The sequence below is a fragment of the Festucalex cinctus genome, chromosome 13, assembly GCF_051991245.1.
Source record: "Festucalex cinctus isolate MCC-2025b chromosome 13, RoL_Fcin_1.0, whole genome shotgun sequence".
NCBI lineage: Eukaryota > Metazoa > Chordata > Actinopteri > Syngnathiformes > Syngnathidae > Festucalex > Festucalex cinctus.
In genome coordinates, this window is record NC_135423.1 from 17,217,501 (window position 1) to 17,237,231 (window position 19,731).

The 19,731-nt window shown below is 38.7% G+C and overlaps 1 protein-coding gene across 5 annotated transcripts in view; it reads left to right on the forward strand.

Moving 5' to 3' along the window:
• Nucleotides 1–19,731, forward strand: part of LOC144033498 (leucine-rich repeat and fibronectin type III domain-containing protein 1-like protein) — a 156,375-nt gene that overhangs the window by 104,063 nt on the left and 32,581 nt on the right. For all 5 annotated transcript variants that reach the window (XM_077541653.1, XM_077541656.1, XM_077541657.1 and 2 more), the window contains 3 exons: nt 1–195; nt 300–457; nt 1,765–2,151. The exon at nt 1–195 is cut by the window's left edge and continues 49 nt beyond it. In XM_077541653.1, coding sequence (XP_077397779.1) covers nt 1–195; nt 300–457; nt 1,765–2,151 — 740 coding nt within the window. The remainder of the gene's footprint in view (nt 196–299; nt 458–1,764; nt 2,152–19,731) is intronic.

The following is a 19,731-nucleotide window of genomic DNA, read 5'->3' on the forward strand; positions in this document are numbered from 1 at the left end:
TTCCTGAGAATTCCAGTTTATGCAAAATCCAAAGGCAGTCCCCTGTCATCTTTAGTTCTGAGTTTTGGTGGAAACCCTCTCCATTGCAATTGTGAACTTTTGTGGTTGAGGAGGCTGACCCGGGAGGACGACCTGGAGACGTGTGCTTCACCCCCAGACCTTAGTGCCAAATACTTCTGGACAATACCTGAAGAGGCAAGACTGTATTAATACAAATACATAAATCGTATTTGTAAATAAAATACAATGTGTGAAAATACATCTGCTACATGTTTTAAATATGTGCTTTCTTCCTTTAGGAATTTATTTGTGATCCACCAGTGTTAACCCGCAAGTCACCTCAGACTGCGACTATGGAGGGCCAGCCAGCGAGTCTCAAATGTAAAGCAAATGGGGATCCAGAACCAGAAGTCCACTGGATCAGTCCTGAAGGGCGATTAATCTCGAATGGCACAAGGTATTTGCATGAGCTGAATTTTGTAACAAACCCCCCATAGTAATTATTTGTTCTTGATCTTAAAAGATGAGTTAGGCCATTTATTGATGTGTACATACTATTTTGTACATTCATTCAATACATAGTGTATAGGGGCTTTTCCACCGCTGAAACTTTTGGAGAACTTTTTAGTCTACCTTGGTAAAATTCAGTTTGTGCATTTTTCCCCCCAACAACAATTACCAGGGTAATTAAATAACCCAGGGGGCATCCAAGTACTATCTCAGCAGCAGGGTCTTGCTGAGCCAGGCAGGAACTTTGAGGGGGCGGGCTGCAATGGCCACGGCTGATTGGTCAAATTTGAGGGTGTTGGTTTTACATCGGCTGGGCTCATCAAACTCATTTGAATTAATTACAGAGAATTCAAAGACGCTGTGGAAACACAATTATAAATTCCCTGCTGAACTTTTACAACCAAGAACTCCCTTTACCCAGAACTCAAAGATCCTGGACTTGTTGGTGGAAAAGCAGCTATTGTGTCAACAACATTTTTTACCGAAAGTCAGTTGGGATAGGCTCCAGCTCACCTGTGGCCCTGGACAGCATAAATTGTGGAAAATGGATGAATTGATTGTGATTTTTTTTCTTTTCTTTTCTTTTCTTTTTTAAAACCTTCTCTCTCTTTTTTTTTTTTTAAATAAACATCCCAAATGGTTGTTGGAACAGCTATTGTAGTTACACAATAGCTTTACCCCAGTAATTTCTATGAATGTATAACAGGGCTATTTGAGGAATTGTTGGAAGAGTCATATCCTTATAGTCATACTTTGTGACTAAGTTCGAGTTACCCAGAACATGCAAATATGTTCGTACTTAATGGATTTTAGCAGTAGAAAGCTAAATGTTACCTGCAAATCCATTGAAGATTATGGAATGGAATTTCCCAAATCAGACCCTCATTCACTGAGATATCCTCTTTGTCATAGTCTTACCGCTTATCCTGTTCAGGTTCATGGATGAGCTGAACCATATCCCAGTTGACTTTGGATGAGAGGCGCAGTACACATTGGACTGGTTAGCAATCAAACGCAACCATTCACACAGCAATTTGCACCAATGACTCTTAAATTAATCCAACACATAGGATTTTGTAATGTGAAGAAATAAACACCTCGGTAAGATGCTAACTCAATATATGGAAATGTTAGAGCCAAGATCTGAACTTGGAACTTTTGACTCCGAGGCACATATTCTAAGTTTTCCACTGTGTTTCCCAGGCTTAAATACTGAGAAAACAAATTAGAATATTTATTTACGATTTCTTTCAGAACGTTGGTTTTCCCTAATGGAAGCTTGGAGATCAACGTCACCTCTCTAAAGGATGCAGGGAACTTCACCTGCATTGCCTCTAATGCGGCAGGTGAATCAACAGGAAGAGTGGAACTGGTTGTTACACCAATGCCCCATCTGGCAAACAGCACAAGCCGTAGCAGAGACCCGTCAGAGACCAGAGAACCTGCTCCATCTGACATTCTCATCTCATCAAAAGTCTTGATGCCGAACAATGAGAGCAAAGCAGGAGATCGCAGGGTTTCTTTAGTGGAGCTGACGGGAAACTCTGCCCTAATTAGATGGAGCAGCCAGACAACTATGTCAGGAGTCAGGATGTTCCAGGTCCAGTACAACAGCTCAGGGGATGACACACTGGTGTACAGGTTGGTCTGTCTACAATTTCTACATGTCTACATTTTCAGCAAAAAAAAAAAAATGTCCCTCTGCATAGCATACCCTCAGACGGCCTGCAGATTTGCTGCTGAGTGTCTGTGTGCATTTGCTTGTTTGATAATCAGGGCACTTCTGCTGTTTCCTTGTGGTTGAGAGCAGATGATAGATGATACACATGGAGATTAGCCAGTCATGCAGTAGCAAATGTCTAATCAACTGAAAATATGAAGAGTTTTGCAGTGAAACAGAGCTACTGACAGTCTAAAGCAAGCTAAACTTGAGGAGGATAAGACTATACTGATCGTTTTCTTGTATTATTGTTGGTATTATAGATTAGGGCTTATTGGTGAATGTCTTGTTCTATCACTAGTTACATTTTCACATACAGTAAATGTCTTAGAAAATCCTGGGAAAGCCCGGTTTTTAGAATTGAGTAAGCAGGTATCCATAGCAACACAAGCAATGTTAGCTTATGCAAAGTTATTGCTGTTAGAATGAAAGCAGTGAGTGGGTACACATTTTGGTAGGAGTATTCTATGCTTGTCTGTGTACTGCATAAACGTGATCTTTATATATTTACTCATTTTATTGTCATTGAATTGACAAATATAAATGATGGTCCTCAACTATGGAACAGCCTGCCAGAAGACATCAGGTCCTGATATTTTTATGAGACGGCACAAGACACACCTTTTTGATCCTGCTGTCTTTTAGTTTTTAGCTCCTTTTATCGTATTGCCCTTTAGCTTTTCTTTTAGCCTTTTATTTAGTTGTCTTTTCGCTTTTAGCTCCATTGTTTCCTTATTGGGGGGGGGATATTCTCCACACTGGGAGCACTACACATTGCGTGTGGCCTATACCACGGTCAATCTGGGCCGGGGCTCTCTGGGATTGCATGTGGTCGTGCTCTGTCATCCCTCTCTGTGGTGTATCTTTTCCTCACATGGTTTCGCTGTGCCCCACCTTGTCTTTTTGCATAGTTCTTAGGTTGTGTGTGTCTGCGTGAGTGTGGGTGTGCTCATGGGGATTTTGAGGGGCAGGGGGGTGGTTTATGCTGTGGGACTACTATTGGATGTTTTAATTACATAGCAGTTAGAGTTGTATTTTATGTATGACATGTGCTATATAAAAGTTTCATTTGATTTGGTATTACAGCTGGGAGCTAAATAATAGACAAAAATATGGTGAAAAATGTTTTACTGACACTATCCATGTACATCAGGGTTCACCAATTCCAGTCCTTGAGGTCCGGAGTCCTGCAGATTTTAGATGTTTCCGCTCACTAGCACACCTGATTCATATAATTAGCCCTTTCACATGCATGATAACGAGCCTCATCTTTAGCATCAGGTGTGTTGGCAGACGGAAACATCACAAACCTGCAGGACTCCGGACCTCCAGTACTAAACACTGATCAGTATTACAATACAACAACACGACTGACTGGAACCCAATAATTAAATCATTACTTAATGATGATTGAGGAAAAAAAACAAAAAAACATTGAAGGGAAAGTGTAGTCCCTACTTGGTGTGACAAGTCTACCGTGAATCTGAACTTTGTCTCACTGTGTATAGGCACAATCTCTATAAAGTCTGTCAATTAAAACATGATTTACTGTACTTGTATATTTTCTTTAAAAATTAATAACGAACACGAGTTGAATGAGTGCAACATATTTTTCCATTAAAGTCTAAATATATCACAAAGCTATCTTATGAGTTATCTTAACATCATGCTCATAACCTATGAAAATCCATTAGAGGATGCGTCACCGCATAGCCTTTTTGGAGTACAAAATAAAAAACACTGCACAATAAGAGCATGTCCATGTTTGCGTAGTTCCTCCCGCCTCCTGTCTGTCTTTGGTCAATATCCATTAGCAGGGCTGAGGCACTTTTCTTTGAATTGAAAAGGATGACGAAAATAGTGACTTGAGGTGAGGTGACTCCGTTGGATATATAAACCCAAAATAAAAGATTAGCCAACATTTAAATTTCGACCTTAATTCCACACTGTTCAATAATGTGACAGCAAGAAAAACAAAAGAATATTTAACAAATGTGATAAAGTTCATTGTTGTTTTTTGCTCAACTTTCTCTCTCTCTTTTATAAATAAAATAATTTGGTTTTACCTTTTTGAAGTGAAGTTGAACTTCAGCTTCACTTCAAAAAGGTAAAACCAAATTATTTTATTAATTTGGTTTTACCTTTTTGAAGTGAAGTTGAACTTCAACTTTTTATTTAATGTTATAAAATCCGGGGGGCACGTAATTGATGTTTAGGGAGCGCTGGTAGCACACAAAGGAGGAGGTGGGGGGGAAATAGGAGTACAGAGGGGTGGACATCCATCCATCCATCCATTTTCTTGACCGCTTATTCCTCACAAGGGTCGCGGGGGGTGCTGGCGCCTATATCAGCTGGCTCTGGGCAGTAGGGCGGGGGACACCCTGGACTGGTTGCCAGCCAATCGCAGGGCACACAGAGACGAACAACCATCCACACACACTCACAAGCACACCTAGGGACAATTTGGAGCAATCGATTAACCTGCCATGCATGTCTTTGGAATGTGGGAGGAGACCGGAGTAGACCCACACGGGCACGGGGAGAACATGCAAACTAGGGGTGGACATGACAGGGGAAACTCAGGAGGCACAAATACGCAGACACTACACTACACCTCAAAGGATAAACAAAATGGAGCCACCGCTCCCGAAGCACCAACTGCCAAAGTGCACTGAATGAATACTGACTGGTCAAACAGGTAACAATGGTTATGGCGAAGGTCCTAAGTGAAAGGAATGGAAAACGGGCAATTAATGAATGGACGAGTTGATGGCGAATTGTGCACCCCACGAAAGACAGTGGGCACTAAAACAAAACCAAACAAACTAAAGAGGAATAGAGACTACGTGGGACCGAGGGGGAAAGCAAAAACACTGAAACCAAACAAACAGCCACACTCTCCCTGGCGGCAACAAAACTAAATAGGTGGTGGCACACCTGAACTGAGTTTGACAATCAGGGCCCCGACGCCCACCACTCAAACATGCACACCTGAAACAAACGGCCACTTAACAATGTGGGCCGCAACAGTCTGGTATTATAACTGCATGTCTGATGTTTCAAACAAACCAATCTGTGTCAAAATCTGTAACAAATTTGATGGGTTATGATTCATTTATTGGAGCCGAACACAGTTACCGCAATACAGGTGACTGAAAAAGATCGTCAGGGACTCCCAGTTAAATATGGCGGCTAGGTCTCCTAATGAATGAATGACTGTCCCCAGTCGTAGCAAATGTTTTGTTGTGTCATTTTATTTGTTAATACTCCCAGCAAAAAAACGTTTCAAGAATACAGTAAAAAGTGCATATGCCTACCATATTTACAGGATAAAAAAAATGGCATGCTTTGCTCATAATCAAAGTACGCTACATGTATGTAGCTCCTAATAAATTAGTACTTGATTTAATCAAACGTCTAAGATACAGTATATTCTATTTTGGAAACTTCTTTTACAAGAGAAAGTGCAAAGTCTCCTTATTCACTAATGACCAACACTTTATGACTCAAACTGTACTGGCATGGCATAAAATATGTCAAGGTATATTCTTCATCTGCTTTGCAAGCATGTTCAACACTTATTACAGACAACACCACAGGGGCTTCATCCGGACTGCTCACATTACTTCCCGGTGGTAGATTGTGCACATTGCAGTCGCTGCTGAGTGCAGTCTTCCATGAAATCCACCCGCATTTCATTGCCCACAGTGATCATGTTAATTAAAACGAGTGACATCTGTATGTGAGTGTGTGTGCGTGTGCGTGCTAGTGGGTGATAACTGGGTCTCTAAAGGGATAGCATTGGAGCAGGTGATGAAGCAGAGTATGCATGTTATGGTTTGTGTGTGGGAATAAGACGATATTTCTGTCAGTGTAACAGTTGGGTGCTGCGTGTTTGTCTAACATACCTTAATAGGGAAAAATATAAGCTATTGTCCATTTTCACTCATGCAACATTTTGCTGTGATGTTTGTTTTGTTAATGGGTAGTCAGACTTGTATGTCTATTTTGTAGATCTATTTTTTACGTACCATACTTCCTGAGCGTTCAAATAAGATCCGGAGCTGCATCAGCGGGCCAGTAGTTTAGCTCTCTGGTAGCGTTCTGTGCTTCCAAAGCAGAGATGTGGTTGTGGCGTATGTTCGATCACCCCCACCACCATAAAAATAATTGTGAGTAAACAAATTCATTTGTCGAGTAAGACTTCAAAAAAGTGTTCTTTTTTAAATGTTATGTTTATTTTGTACTCATACAGAGAAAACATACGTTAACGTAATTACTATAAATAATCTATGGCATCTTTGAGTAAATATTTGAGTATTATTTAAGTATCTCGAGGCTGTGTCATCTTTTTTTGGAAATCAAACTTTGGTCATCCTCGTATTTATGGTTTGAATGAGGTTTATAGTCTATAGAATTCAGTAATAGTTTGGGTCAGTATGTAATTTTGCTGAAGTGGATTGTATGAGAAGGTGACTGGTTAATGATACTGCTAGCAAAGATACACAAACATGCAGACTGCTGGTAATGACAAGTTTTTTGCTTTGTTACCTCTGCCAAGGAGGCACCGTCTTTGGGCAATGTGTTTCTTTGCATTATAATAGGACTACTAGACTACTCAAAATGGTTGACAAGATTTTATTTATTTTTTCTTCACAGGGGTAGTGCATACACCAAGGGAGGATTCCGGTATTGAATCTGTGCTGATACAGTATGCGCTAACAATTTGGCCTTGGTGGATGTCTATGTTTTGTATTATCTGTATGAGAGCGTTTCAATAGGTTTTTCCCTGGCCTGTGCATACTTCTCTATTAAGGAAATAGAGAAGTAGCTTTTGTAGTTTTTCTTATTAATGCTAGCTCACAAAGACACTGTTACTTATTGAATGCTCTTAGTATCTAACTGCATGACTCACTTTATGCACACCTAGGCCAAAATAAGAAACACATGCACTTACCAATATGAAGACACACTACTGTATTTGTGGCAACCGCATAATGAGTCAGTAGTTCACAGACACCAAAAAGCCTGGTCTTATTTGTTACTTTCTCTTATGTGTCCGTAGGCTTTTTCCATCCCTTTTTTCTTCACGTCTGCATGTTAGTCTGTTTTCTCCTTCTACTTTGCATAATTTGTGTGTTTTAGTGTGCTCATTTTCCCCTACATTTTAGCTCTCATTATATCTCCCACTTCCGGCCTAGATGATGGAATGTTTGCTCTCAAACAGTTTTCCTGCCTCACTGATCATGTTCTCCCTGTGTGTTCTCCTTTCATTTGCCGCTTGGCTTTCCATACTTTTTAAGCCATGTTTCATGTGTTCTCATCTGCTTGGCCTCTCATCTCCCTTGTCCTGCCTCACATTTCCTCTCTGCTCTTGGAGGATTGCTGAACTCAGCAGAAAGCCGGCGGCTGTCCAACCCATAATCCTCTTGTTTGGCGTCTTGCTGCTGTTTTCATCATCGTCCCAAATCGATGTTTAATTATCCAGCGACATGCCCACCCCCCGCTAACCCTCCAGTTCCCTACTCATCTGTCCACTAACAACCCAGCCCCCACCCAGCCTTCAGATCCTCATGGATGGAGGAAATAATAATTAAAGAGAATCAGGGCACAGCATTAGGGTGCAAAAATAGAGGAGAGAAGGAAGAAAAAGAGGTGAAGAGAGTGGATGGAGAGAGGATGAAAGGGAAGATGATGCATCTTAAAAAAGGAGTCTACAAGGGGAGGAGAAGATGACAAATTAGCTAGGGTTTCAGGAATTAAAGAGGATTTGGATGGTAAATAGGGATAATAGATGATCTCTCTTAGCTCCTACAACTCAATAAAATGTAAGCAGATATAACAATCAGTTCTGACCTCTTTTATGTGGTTTTATGAGTTAAAAAATGTTAAATGTAACATATATACCAATCTGATCATCCTTCACATAATAAATAACAGTTGGTGTCCTCTTCTGAGGATGTTCCAAAGCCATATTAGCAGTTTGACTTGCATAAGTATAATCATGTGACCAATGTTGTCCAGTGTCGACTGCCGCCATTTGCAGGGGATAGAGACTGGACCGGCCCATGAATGACAAAACCCGTATAATTAATGCCAATTAAAATGCATAGATATTTAAAAAAAAAAATGATATGAATGATTTTATTTTATAGTCCTCCGTTTAGGATTCAGGGAACTGATAAGATTAATGTATCAGAATCCAAACTGTAAATACGATAAAAGCATACAATGTCATGTGTCTTGTTGATTGTTTAGCACATGAACACATATGAATCCATATCCACAGGAAACGATTCCAGCAACGATACTGACAATATGCTTTGAGGAAAGGGTCGTATATCATGGAAAGATCTATTCTTTTCCTGTTGGTATATGAAATCTAACACTGGTTGCACTGCTCCTCTCTGTGTCTCTTTCTGTCTTTTTTTAAACATTCCCCGTCACTCCCTTTGCTTGATTGCTCTATTATTCATGCTCTCGTGCTCCAACTCCATTCTCTCGTGTCTTTTTTATAGCCTTTTGTGTCCCTTCTTCCAATAGCCCCTCTAAAAATACACATATGCATGCCTTCGTGCATAATCCCAAATTATATTGTCATTCTTTTTTTTCATGTGGTTAGCATTCTGTGTTTTCAATCAGTGAAAACTTGTATATTGACATGTTAATTTGTCAGAAGCCTTTCCTCTTCTTTCAGTCCTGTGTTGATTGTCCTTTAAAAAATAAAAAATAAAATACATAAAATAATTGTAATAATAACAGTCAAATCTCACACATACATGACAAATTAAAATTCCTTAAACCACCTCTGTGTCCATATCTTGAAATACAAAAAAACTTTTTCCATTCTCTGAACCACTTATCCAGAAGGGTCGTAGGTCACGGACATGCTGGAGCCCATCCCAGGTGTCATTTTAGCAAAAGACGAGGTACGCCCTGAACTGGGTATCAACCCAACCACAGTTAAAAATATACTATATAGAAAATAACTATACTTCCAATTAATATTAGGCATGTTTTTTTTTTTTCAGAGTAATACCAGTATGACTACTCAACTCTTGTGTAGTCACCGATATCGATACCACTAATTCTTTTGATACATAACATTAAAAAAATAAATACATTAAATTTCATGTAAACAAATGGCAATTTTCCATTCTTCTAATTTCTATTTCCTGATTGTAACATGGGCACAATATGTCATAACGTTCAACAAAATATACATTCTATATTGTTTTTTCAATCCAGTCTTTGTGTTTCCTGTATGTTAATATTTTTTCATCTTTGTATTGCAATCGTGTACACAATAAATTATGTAGAGTAAATTGGACTCTATTTAGAATAAATTTGACTATTTAGAGTGGGACTAAATAGACTCAGTTTTAGAGTAAGCTAATATTTACACTTGGAAGAGAATAAAATAAAGAGTTGAGGGGAAAAAAAGTCACTCAAGGGTTGAGGAAGGAACTCACGTCCTTCATCTGAGCTATGCCCCTCCTACTGTTTGCTTATCTCCAAGAGACCAAAAACACTGTTTTTGCTCTTGGAGTTGGGAAGATTCCAGCATTTTTTTTTTTTTTTTTTTTTTTTTTTTTTTTTACACACTCACACAAACACGCACACAAACAAACGTGGTCTCCCAGGCGGGGAAGCGAAGATTCAAGCATATATGAGTGATATACTAACACACAGCTTGAGCTGCATGGCTCAGGTAGTAGATCAACTGAAGGTTGTGAGTTCGTTCCTCAACCCTTGCGTGAGTGATTTATCTTTCAATTCTTTATTTTACTCTCTTCCAAGTGTAATTATTACTGTAAAACTGTATCTATTTGGTCCCACTCTAAATAGAGTCAAATTTACTCTACAGAAATGATTGCGTTGATTTTTTCAATATTCCCATATGTTCATTGGGGGGGGGGGCTTACTGACATTTTTTAGAATCTGGCCTTTGCCCAATCTGTACTAGTTGCGCTTACTTCAAAGAGGCACAGTGAATCCATTCCTTTTAAGTTCCATAATAAATATATATATGCTGAGCTGAGGGGAAAAGGAGATGCAAAAGTAGTGGCGACAGGCAGGAGGAGAAAAATGAATATGAGCAGAAATAGCTGGGAAGGAGTAAAGGAGTGTTGAAAAGCAAAAGCTAAGATGAAACTGGGGTGAGAGCATGAGGGGAAAAGGGCAAGGATAAAAAAAAAAAACAGGTGGGTGAAGAAGAAGAAAAAAAGAAGTAGTATGTAGGAGTGTGAATGGGTAGAACAATGCCTCATTCGGAAGGACTCAGATCCATGGAAAGAAGCTGCTGTCAGAAGTCCTCACAGGGACGGTGAATGAGCTTTTAAGACATCAGTGAGGCACCAAATTCTCAAGATGGAAAACACTTTATTCACCTTGACCTCATTCATTGAAAGGAAGGAGTTCTGAAAGGAAAAAATGTTGGTGAATGTTGATTTAAAAATAAATAAATAAATAAAATAAAAAATAAAAAAAACATTACAGCACAGAAAGGCAGTGATAATAACAGGACAAACATTAAATACCACAAAGTTTTTCCCCTGATGCTGCAGGTCGAACTTCATCAACTAAAATGAAATGGTCCTATTGCAGCACCAGTTGTGTAATAATGGCATTTAGAAATATCTATCTTATTCATAAATATATGTATTTTTTCACTACTGTGTACTTCATACATGAAGTAATGCTTTTAAATTAATCCCATTTTTATTTGCATGCCTCTCCAATCAGAACAGGATGAGGAATCCCTAACTTTAAAAATTGCACTTCTTAATCTCCCAGTATGAGCATGTGGAAAGTTTTGAGCATTTGCACATTTACTATATAAAGTGACTGTAAATCAGCGAATACAACTTACTGACAGTCATTCTGTCGCGATCACTTGAAAAATACGCTTGTGAAATTCAAAGCTATAGCCCCAGTGCTAGGAAATGTAAGATTAGCCAGTTTCTAATCCTGTGTGTGTCCATCTACTTTCTCATTTTTTACTGCAGGGCTATACTGGGACACAAATGAAAGCCTATTTGACCCAGATTAGTGTGACTCAAATAGAACAAAAATGCCCTTACACTCTTGAGCTGTAATGTTTTGGTAATTAAAGACATTGTAAAATACAAACAATGTTATTTGTATCAAGTAATTATAAAATATGTAAATTTAAAGGAAACTTGAAATAATACTGAGGAACCGAAAATGATTTTAGAATTTGCAGTAGTACACTGCGAAAAACTGTGATTAAAAAATAAGCAGAATTTGTCACATGTATTAATAAAATTGTTTTGTCTTACCAGATGCATGGATGGATGACAGCAGCATGACTAGCAAAACATTCAAATGAGACATTTCAACCATGCTTTTCTTGAGCTCACAAACTTGCAATGTCTATCGAGTACAACTTGAACTCAAAGGCCTATTGCAGCCTTTACAAGACTTTTAAGCCATTAACAAGCATCAGCCTCACTCTCTCCCCCCTATGGCCCACTTAGATTGATGCAAAATTAGGCTTTAATCCACCATCTGAACTGAATACGCTCTCCCCAGTGTCAACGCTGCTCATTCCACAAAATGTTATCCCTCTGCATTCATTTCCTATCTTTTTGTCATTCTAATGCTCCATATTTCAATCCAGATTCTCATTCAGTCTGTGGGGCATCTATTTTAAATTGAAGTTTATTTAACACATTGTTCCCACTTTCTACGCCTCATTTTAAATGAATCCATTCCCGTCTGTGTCTCTCATCTTTTTCACTCTTTGGCTCAGGCCCTATACTGTCTGTGCTTGATGGGCCATGGACAGTTTGTGGATCGATGGTGTTGATAAATGGGAGTAAATCTAGCAGAGGCTTTTGAAAATATAGCCTATTAAAGCTGGTTTAGGATTGTCCACTCATGCAGCCAACATGACATACGGACTGACATGAACATACACAAATATATGTCAGTTTGGAGAAGTGGGCATTTGTGTTTACCTGCACAGCTGCGGGAGCGAAAAGATATAGCACCAGTTTATGGGAGTACCATCACCCTGTGATCACCATAGAGATTGGCCATTTAATTATTCTTTCTTTAAATTACTGAGGAGAAAAATGTGGTCCCCGTACCTGTAGCTTAATCATGAAAAGGAAAAAAAAAAATCCATTTTTCCTATTTACAAGCAACTCACATATTTCTGTCGTCTGGTGTTTCAAGGTCGAAGAATTAGCAATGTGCCCTTCTGTTTCTTAAAGCGGGCTGCGGGAAAAATTACTCACAAAGTGAAGTGGACGTGCAGAGAAAGATGGGCACAAACCAAGTGAGGTAGAGGAACAGACATTGCCTCAGTATTGGTTGCAATTATGGCATCAAAGTGGCTATGCTGCATCTGTTTTATCATAGCATATCTTCCCTATTGGATGTCCAGGTCTGGTTTATTTACTACAATGTGAAATTCAACCAAACTTGTATCCAGGGTTCCAGTGCAATTACATTATAGCACTTAAGTTCCAATCATGAAGAGTGGATTCAAAGGCTGCTTCTTCAATTCTTTGACAGGCCTTCTTTTCAATTTGTGAGGATTATCAGGACCTGCATGGATGAATTGAATTGATTCCCATTCTCCTCCATTCACCATTATTGACAATTGTACTATTTTTTATGTGTCTTTCTTGGCATGCAATTGATTGAAAGTTGGCAGCAGGCACTTCATGTTGCTTTGTTAACCTAAAGGAACGGAAAAATTGACCGTTCTGGCTTTTATACAGTTCAGGGACTCTGGATAACACTCTGGTATGGAGAGACCTTTTGGAGCAACAGATAATTATGGAAGAAGAGAACTTTCTATAAAATTCATCGCACTATGTACTTTGTTTTGACTGAAATGGTCTGCTGCTTGGTTACGGGAGATGTTTACGGAACCCAAGACAATGACATGTAAGTGAATTTTATCCACAATTTAAATACAACAATATTCTAATTTGTGGCCACAAAAGGGTCATTCAAAATGTAAAAATTCGGAAAAGAAGTATGAAATTTTTAACGAAGCAGATTTTGACAATGATGGCACAACACTACATCTCAAATTTTAGGTCAATCCGGGCAAGGGTTTGGGAGCTACGGTTTTGTGAATAATGGGCGTAGTCCTTTGAACTCTTATATCTCAGGAACTACCAGGATTCTAAATATGCAATCATTTCAAAGATTGGCACATATTTTAGTAACATTTTGACCTTTTGTTTTAGTTGACTTTGAAATCGACCTTGTGGCTCTGCAACAAAATCTTTCATGAAAAGTAATCTCTCAAATTGTCCTCTAAAAATATTTCAAAAATCAGAGAGATAAATAAAAATGTTTATCAGCATGAAGGAGTTACAAGTAACCATATTCAACAATCAATGAATAATCAGTGAATATTCAACATGTTGAAACTCAAAACCGATTTGATGCTGGACATAGCAAGCATAGTGTTGGTTGTTGGAGCCGTTTCACCTTTTAAAAGTAAGTACTTTTGATGGCCTCTCAACCTCCAAAAGGACGAGTATTAGGTCGTCACAAATGTATCAACAGACGTTATTTTCAATCAGTTTTTTGTAACATATTGACAGTGGAATCTATGCCATATGATCTGTCCACTCGAGATGCTCTTGCCAAAAATGTGACCCAACTCCTTGTGGGAGAACTCAAGTGGATTTGTCTCATTCATCTTACCACAACCCCCCCTCACATTCACACATGTTTGCTTTTGCATCCTAGTGGGGACATCATTGACATTGACTCAAGCCCCTTACCCTAACCTTATTGCATAACCCTTACCCTAACACAACTAAAACCCAATTCAAACATAAACTCTAAAACTAAGTCTTAACCCTCAAAAAGAGGTCTGAACTTGTCGGAACCACCAAAATGTCCCCACACACGATCAAGTCGGACATACAATGGGAGTTAAACTAGGAAAAACACACATGTGGGCCCCATAATGTAGAAAAGACAAAGGCACACGCACACTAATGACTAACATTAATAGGAACAATGCAGGTGCTTTGCTTTGGCACCCAATGCACAACCTTTACACATCGCTGTTAGCTGGACAGGGATAAATTAAAACCTGGTTTTGTGATTGCAGTTTGTGTAAAAACTAGCTTTGCATTTCAAAGACTATTGTGAGGATTTATGTGGCATGTGAAATCTGCTCACTTCCAGCTAATATGTATTCAAGCTGTGCAACGTTTCATTGTTTATAAATGCACAATTGATTTCAAATATTTACAGAGATGTGACCTACAGTGTTTGCGCAAGTCTGGAATATTGTGAATACATTTTTTTTTTTGTCTTGTTCTTTGATGGTAACTAAAAGCACTATTTGACTCACATTCACATTTACTTCCTGAAAAAGGAAGCATCTACAATTGTTTGATTGTTGCAATGCTTCCTTTCATAAATTTATAATTTCTCCCTGCCAGTCCACATTAGAAGCCGAGTTGAACGCCAGAAGTGGCAAACAGAGTTAAGAACTAATGTTTGTTCTCCATTCAGTACAAACTAAATTGGCAAATAGAATAGCATACACCAGACTATACACTTCATTGTCGTTAGTTTCAGATCTATGCTAATGCAAATTGCTGCATCGAACACACATTCACTGTTGAAAAGTGTGATCTAGACTAGACCATGTGAACACCACTGGTAGGAGACAATTTGTGTATTTTCTTGGCATCATGACTCTTTTGCATGTGACTAGGGCCATAATGTACATGGGTCGTTTAGCAAATAAAATCCCACCTCTGCCATAATTTGGGGCAGCTGTGGAGTGCAAATGGGACTCAGGTTTGATTGTGCAGAAAGGCAAATGTAAGTTTTCCCACTGTGGATGTAAAGCTATTCACCAAAAAGCTATTAGAAACAGTTTGTTCCAGTGTAGTGACACTAATCCCACTAATCTCCTGTTTCCCTAGTCAAGTAAAAATAGTACACATATACAGGATAAACTATTCTTACTCAAGCAGCTCCAGCGTGCTTAAATGAAACGTGTTATGAAGAACAGATTCTGATGACATTTTGTGGGTATTGCATTTCAGAATGTCTTCAGTTCTTCCAGATGCATGGATAGTTTGATCTTTCATACAACTTGATAAGAAACATTATTTAAGTAGTGGTACAAAACCTTAGTTTTATGGCAAGATGATTTGGTATTAAAACTAACACAGGCAACAAAGCAATTTACTGAATGCACTGCAAGGAGAAGAAGGCAAAAAAAGATGGAACTAAATGGAACAACTTTATGACTGATATCATTTCTGTTATAGCATCATTAGACACAAAATGTCTAAAATGACATAAGCCTCTTAACCAAATGGTTTTTAAAATTCCTCGTCAGCGAGGCAATGAAAGTGTACAGATTAGTGACAATGGTGCAATTGTTACCATTGAACAACCTAAACATGATATTAAAGCTTTAATAAACTTAAGGTCATATTTGAATCTCTCCCGCAATGAGGATTTACTAAACTCAAATAGAAAAAGAAATACCCGTCTTCAATGTCTCACCAAGTTGTCATGTGAGCGAAATGGCAAGAGCAGCTAAAACAACCATTGTCCATTGTTGTTAAAGAGTGTCTTAACGACAATGCCAACTGATTGAACACAATTGTTACACATGGCATAATGGTTGGCATTGTTTTTGTCAGATTGGCTTCTGTAATGACGTCTTCATTCCAAGAATGAGACAATTACGCACAAGGTTAGAGCGTAGTGATTTGATTTGATGAATTTAACCATGCTACTGTCAGTTCAAATTCCTAATCTCACACATGCACACACAGAAAAATGCAAACACGTCCAGACTGTGTACTTGCGTTTTCACGCACACACACACATGCTTGGTTTAGTTGTTTAATGTCCTCGTGAGCAGCGTGCCTATGGGGAAAACTGTCACTTTAATTTAATGCCGTATTCCCCATTATCCCAGCTTGCTAATTGATTCTGTCAGACTCTTCTGCTTGACAGAAACTGACATTTTCCCGTGTGGTTACGTCTGTCACTATGCATGTGTGCGTTCATGGTGTGTGTGTGTGAGTGTGTGTGTGCTCCTGGCCATTATTTATGTAAACATCTGTGAGGCGCGCTAAAATCAACTCATTTAAAAATGTGTAAAATGTGACCTTGAGTCCCTTTGTTGCATATTTTATCCTTAATCTCTTTTAAGTAATCAATGATTCTGCATTCCCCCCCCCCCCCCCTGTTGGCTGGCGCAGGTTTGCGTGTGCGTGTAATTCTATGTGAATCCTTAAGCGTTTATAATTGAAATTATACATCACACATTAACCAACACAAATCTACAACATCCCTGGAACCAATTATAGCATTGACAGATTTATTGGTAATTTCTGGCCACATTGTCAACTGGGCATATTTTACAGGGAACAGATGTGTGTTTACACACCCACTTGAAGCAGATTATTATCTCGTTATTCTTTTTTTGACCTTGTGATAAATGAACGTCTGTATCTTAATGTGGCAATATATGCTAAACCTTCTGTCTGTTGCAGGAAAAGAAAGTTGAAACTAACTTAACGTTAGATTGAAGGAAGGTGGAAACAAAAAGTTGTTTTTTTTTAGTCAGAGAAATTAGAGCACAAGGGGGAATGACTGTTGCAGATGTGACGCACAGTGATGTAATTTGGAAGAGCTTTGGATGAGTCAACAGCTCATTTTCCCTGTACTCGTGCCAAAATGGTTCATTTTTCGCCGGCAAAATGCTTTGATATTTAACAAGGTATGAACTTTTCAACTCACGATACGGGTTGCGAGTTTGTACCAGGGATCGATGCAAATTTCAGGAGGGCAGGACTTGCTCTTGACAAATCTACAAATTCTGTGACACAGCTTCAGTAAAATATGCATTTGTTCCAAAAATAGACTTTTTGTTTACCTTCATCTATTGTTGTGGTTGCTGTCTATCAATGCACCATTAACAGCTTCTACATCATTTTTATTATATTACACGTCGCTTGCTTTCACGTCACTTGAGACACACCAGGCAATTGAGGGTTTCGTTTGAAACCATGAGAGATTGACAGTTATGTAAACACGCATGCACATACATATCTTCTGAACCAAACATTTTATGGTAGCATAATTAGCAATCTTTCAGATGTTTTCCTGGCACCATGTTACATTTTGAGCATGATGGGTTTTAGAATCATGTGTGCCATCATAAAAAAACTAAATAAATAAAATAAAAAAAATAAAAAAATAAATAAAAACGATCTTCATGAAATATGAAAGACACTGTATTTACAAAATGGCGCATTCGCTTTAAAAATACATGGATAAAATGAAAGCTAAATGCTAGTGCCATGATTTTTCATAGAATCCATGACAAAGAGATGTGTGGGGTTATAGAAAACATTATACAGGGTCAGGCAAAATGATCTGACGCATTTGTAGGTTTAATAAAAGACAAATTAAAGGGACACTTTACTTATTGATCCATTTTTAGCAGCAAAAAGTTGCTACTTTTTCAATAATTAATTTGGTGACGTGATTATTTTTTTATGTACATTTAATAACTTTTAAACCATTGTTAAAATGAATCGAACGCCGGCATGTTTGTTACACGTGACTAAATAACCCGGATGTTTACGTCACTATATAGTGTGTAAACGCTACACGATGGAAGCGCTATGCAACGCAGCCGTGCATCTAGCGTCAAACCCGGAAGGATTAAACCTTATCGCTTCGAGCCAACACGACAAAATAACCCTACCGAAGGAAAGTCTGCCTTGGATGTGAAAGTTGTGGCGCCAGATGGTCTTTTCGGGCACAAAATAAACTTTAATGAACGAGTGAATCAGGCGGTGTGAGTGGTGCTCGTGCGGGAGCTGCAGGAATGGACAATCCGCTAATGAATGTGTGCTGTCTGGAAATAAAAGAAATCGAGGATCGGTTCCTTGCGGACAATCTCAACTGCATCCTGGAACATCAGACATTCAACATGGCAATACTAAATAGACATTCTCAGGATAGCTTTGGTTGCGATGAAAGATGTGAAGAAGAAAAGTCTTGGAGGAGCCAATATCCAACAGGTAAAGTGACACACAGCACGAGCAATGCAAAACGTGTGGAACTGACAAACTATTTCAGGAAAAAGAAAAAAAATAGTAAAATTATATGTATCGTCGTTACAGCGCCCAACCTCCCCTAGCTGTTTTTTTTTTCTTTTTTTGCGTAGCGTCCCGATGATGTAAACGAAAGCTTGCAAGAAGGTTGTGTATTAACCGTGTTTATTTATAGACAAAATGAAGTAAGGAAATGCGAGACGCCGTTACCTAGGCTGGTTATCAATGGTTGGGATCCGAACGAAATTAATAGAAATGCAAATGAAACTGGAATGCACCACAGGAAGAACAGCCGGACAGAACACAAATGTAGTACGTCGCACATGCCGATGATAATGACACTAATCCACATTCAATAAATTTTTTGTTAAAATAAGATTATGAACATGGTCAATTTGTGAACTATAAACAACTTACGAGCTAATAAAACATAACGTCCGCGCCTGCTTGTCCTTGCCGGGAGGTCGACAGCACTTAGCAAGCCATTTTCTACGCAAATAGTCTTTTTTTGGGGGGGATAACATACCAGTGTGCTCCTCGCGGGTTTTTCCTTGACGACACCTTGCAAAATTTTGCAATACAGTAAGGCATAAGTGACGTTTGTGTCTTCCTCGTCGTTCTGTCTGCGTGAACTACTGTTTGCCAAGCGAGTATACACACTTGTTACGTCACCACTTGAGGGCGTTCCAACACGGAAGTACTTCTATGTTGAAAAAAGTTAAATAAATCAATATTGGGGTGTATTCTTCAGCTCTTATGCATGTTTCGTAGCTAAACTAACTATTTACTGCCAATCAAGCCATACATGTAAAATTAAAGGTGCCTTCCTTTAAGTAAAGAAACAAAAAAGTGTTTTATTTTCGAGAAGTACATATAATGCCATTTTCTTTTTTCATATAATGCCTTTTTGTTTTATCCTGTATAGTGTCATTAATTTTTGTTTCTTTTTCAGTTGATGCCCTGAATTGGACTGATGAACATCGTGCTTTCATTGTGGAAACGTTTATCAAAAGAAACGAATCTGTAACTGCAACACAACAAGCGTTCCGTTTGCACTTCAAACTTGGTAGACATGATCCCGTACCAGCTCGTAACACCATCTTGTTATGGGTTACCAGCTTCAGAGCTACTGGATCTGCATTGAAACTTTCATGAACGCCTTTGACAGTGTGTAGACAATAACGGATCCCAGTTGACTGATTCAATTTTCTAAACCTAATGAAACAGAATGGCATTATATGTACTTTTCGAAAATAAAAACACTTTTTTGTTTCTTCACTTTATTTGTCTTTTATTAAACCTACAAATGTGTCAGATCATTTTGCCTGACCCTGTAGATAACAAATGCAGGGACTTCTTGAGCTGTAATCTCGCGATGAGTAGTCAGACCGCTCA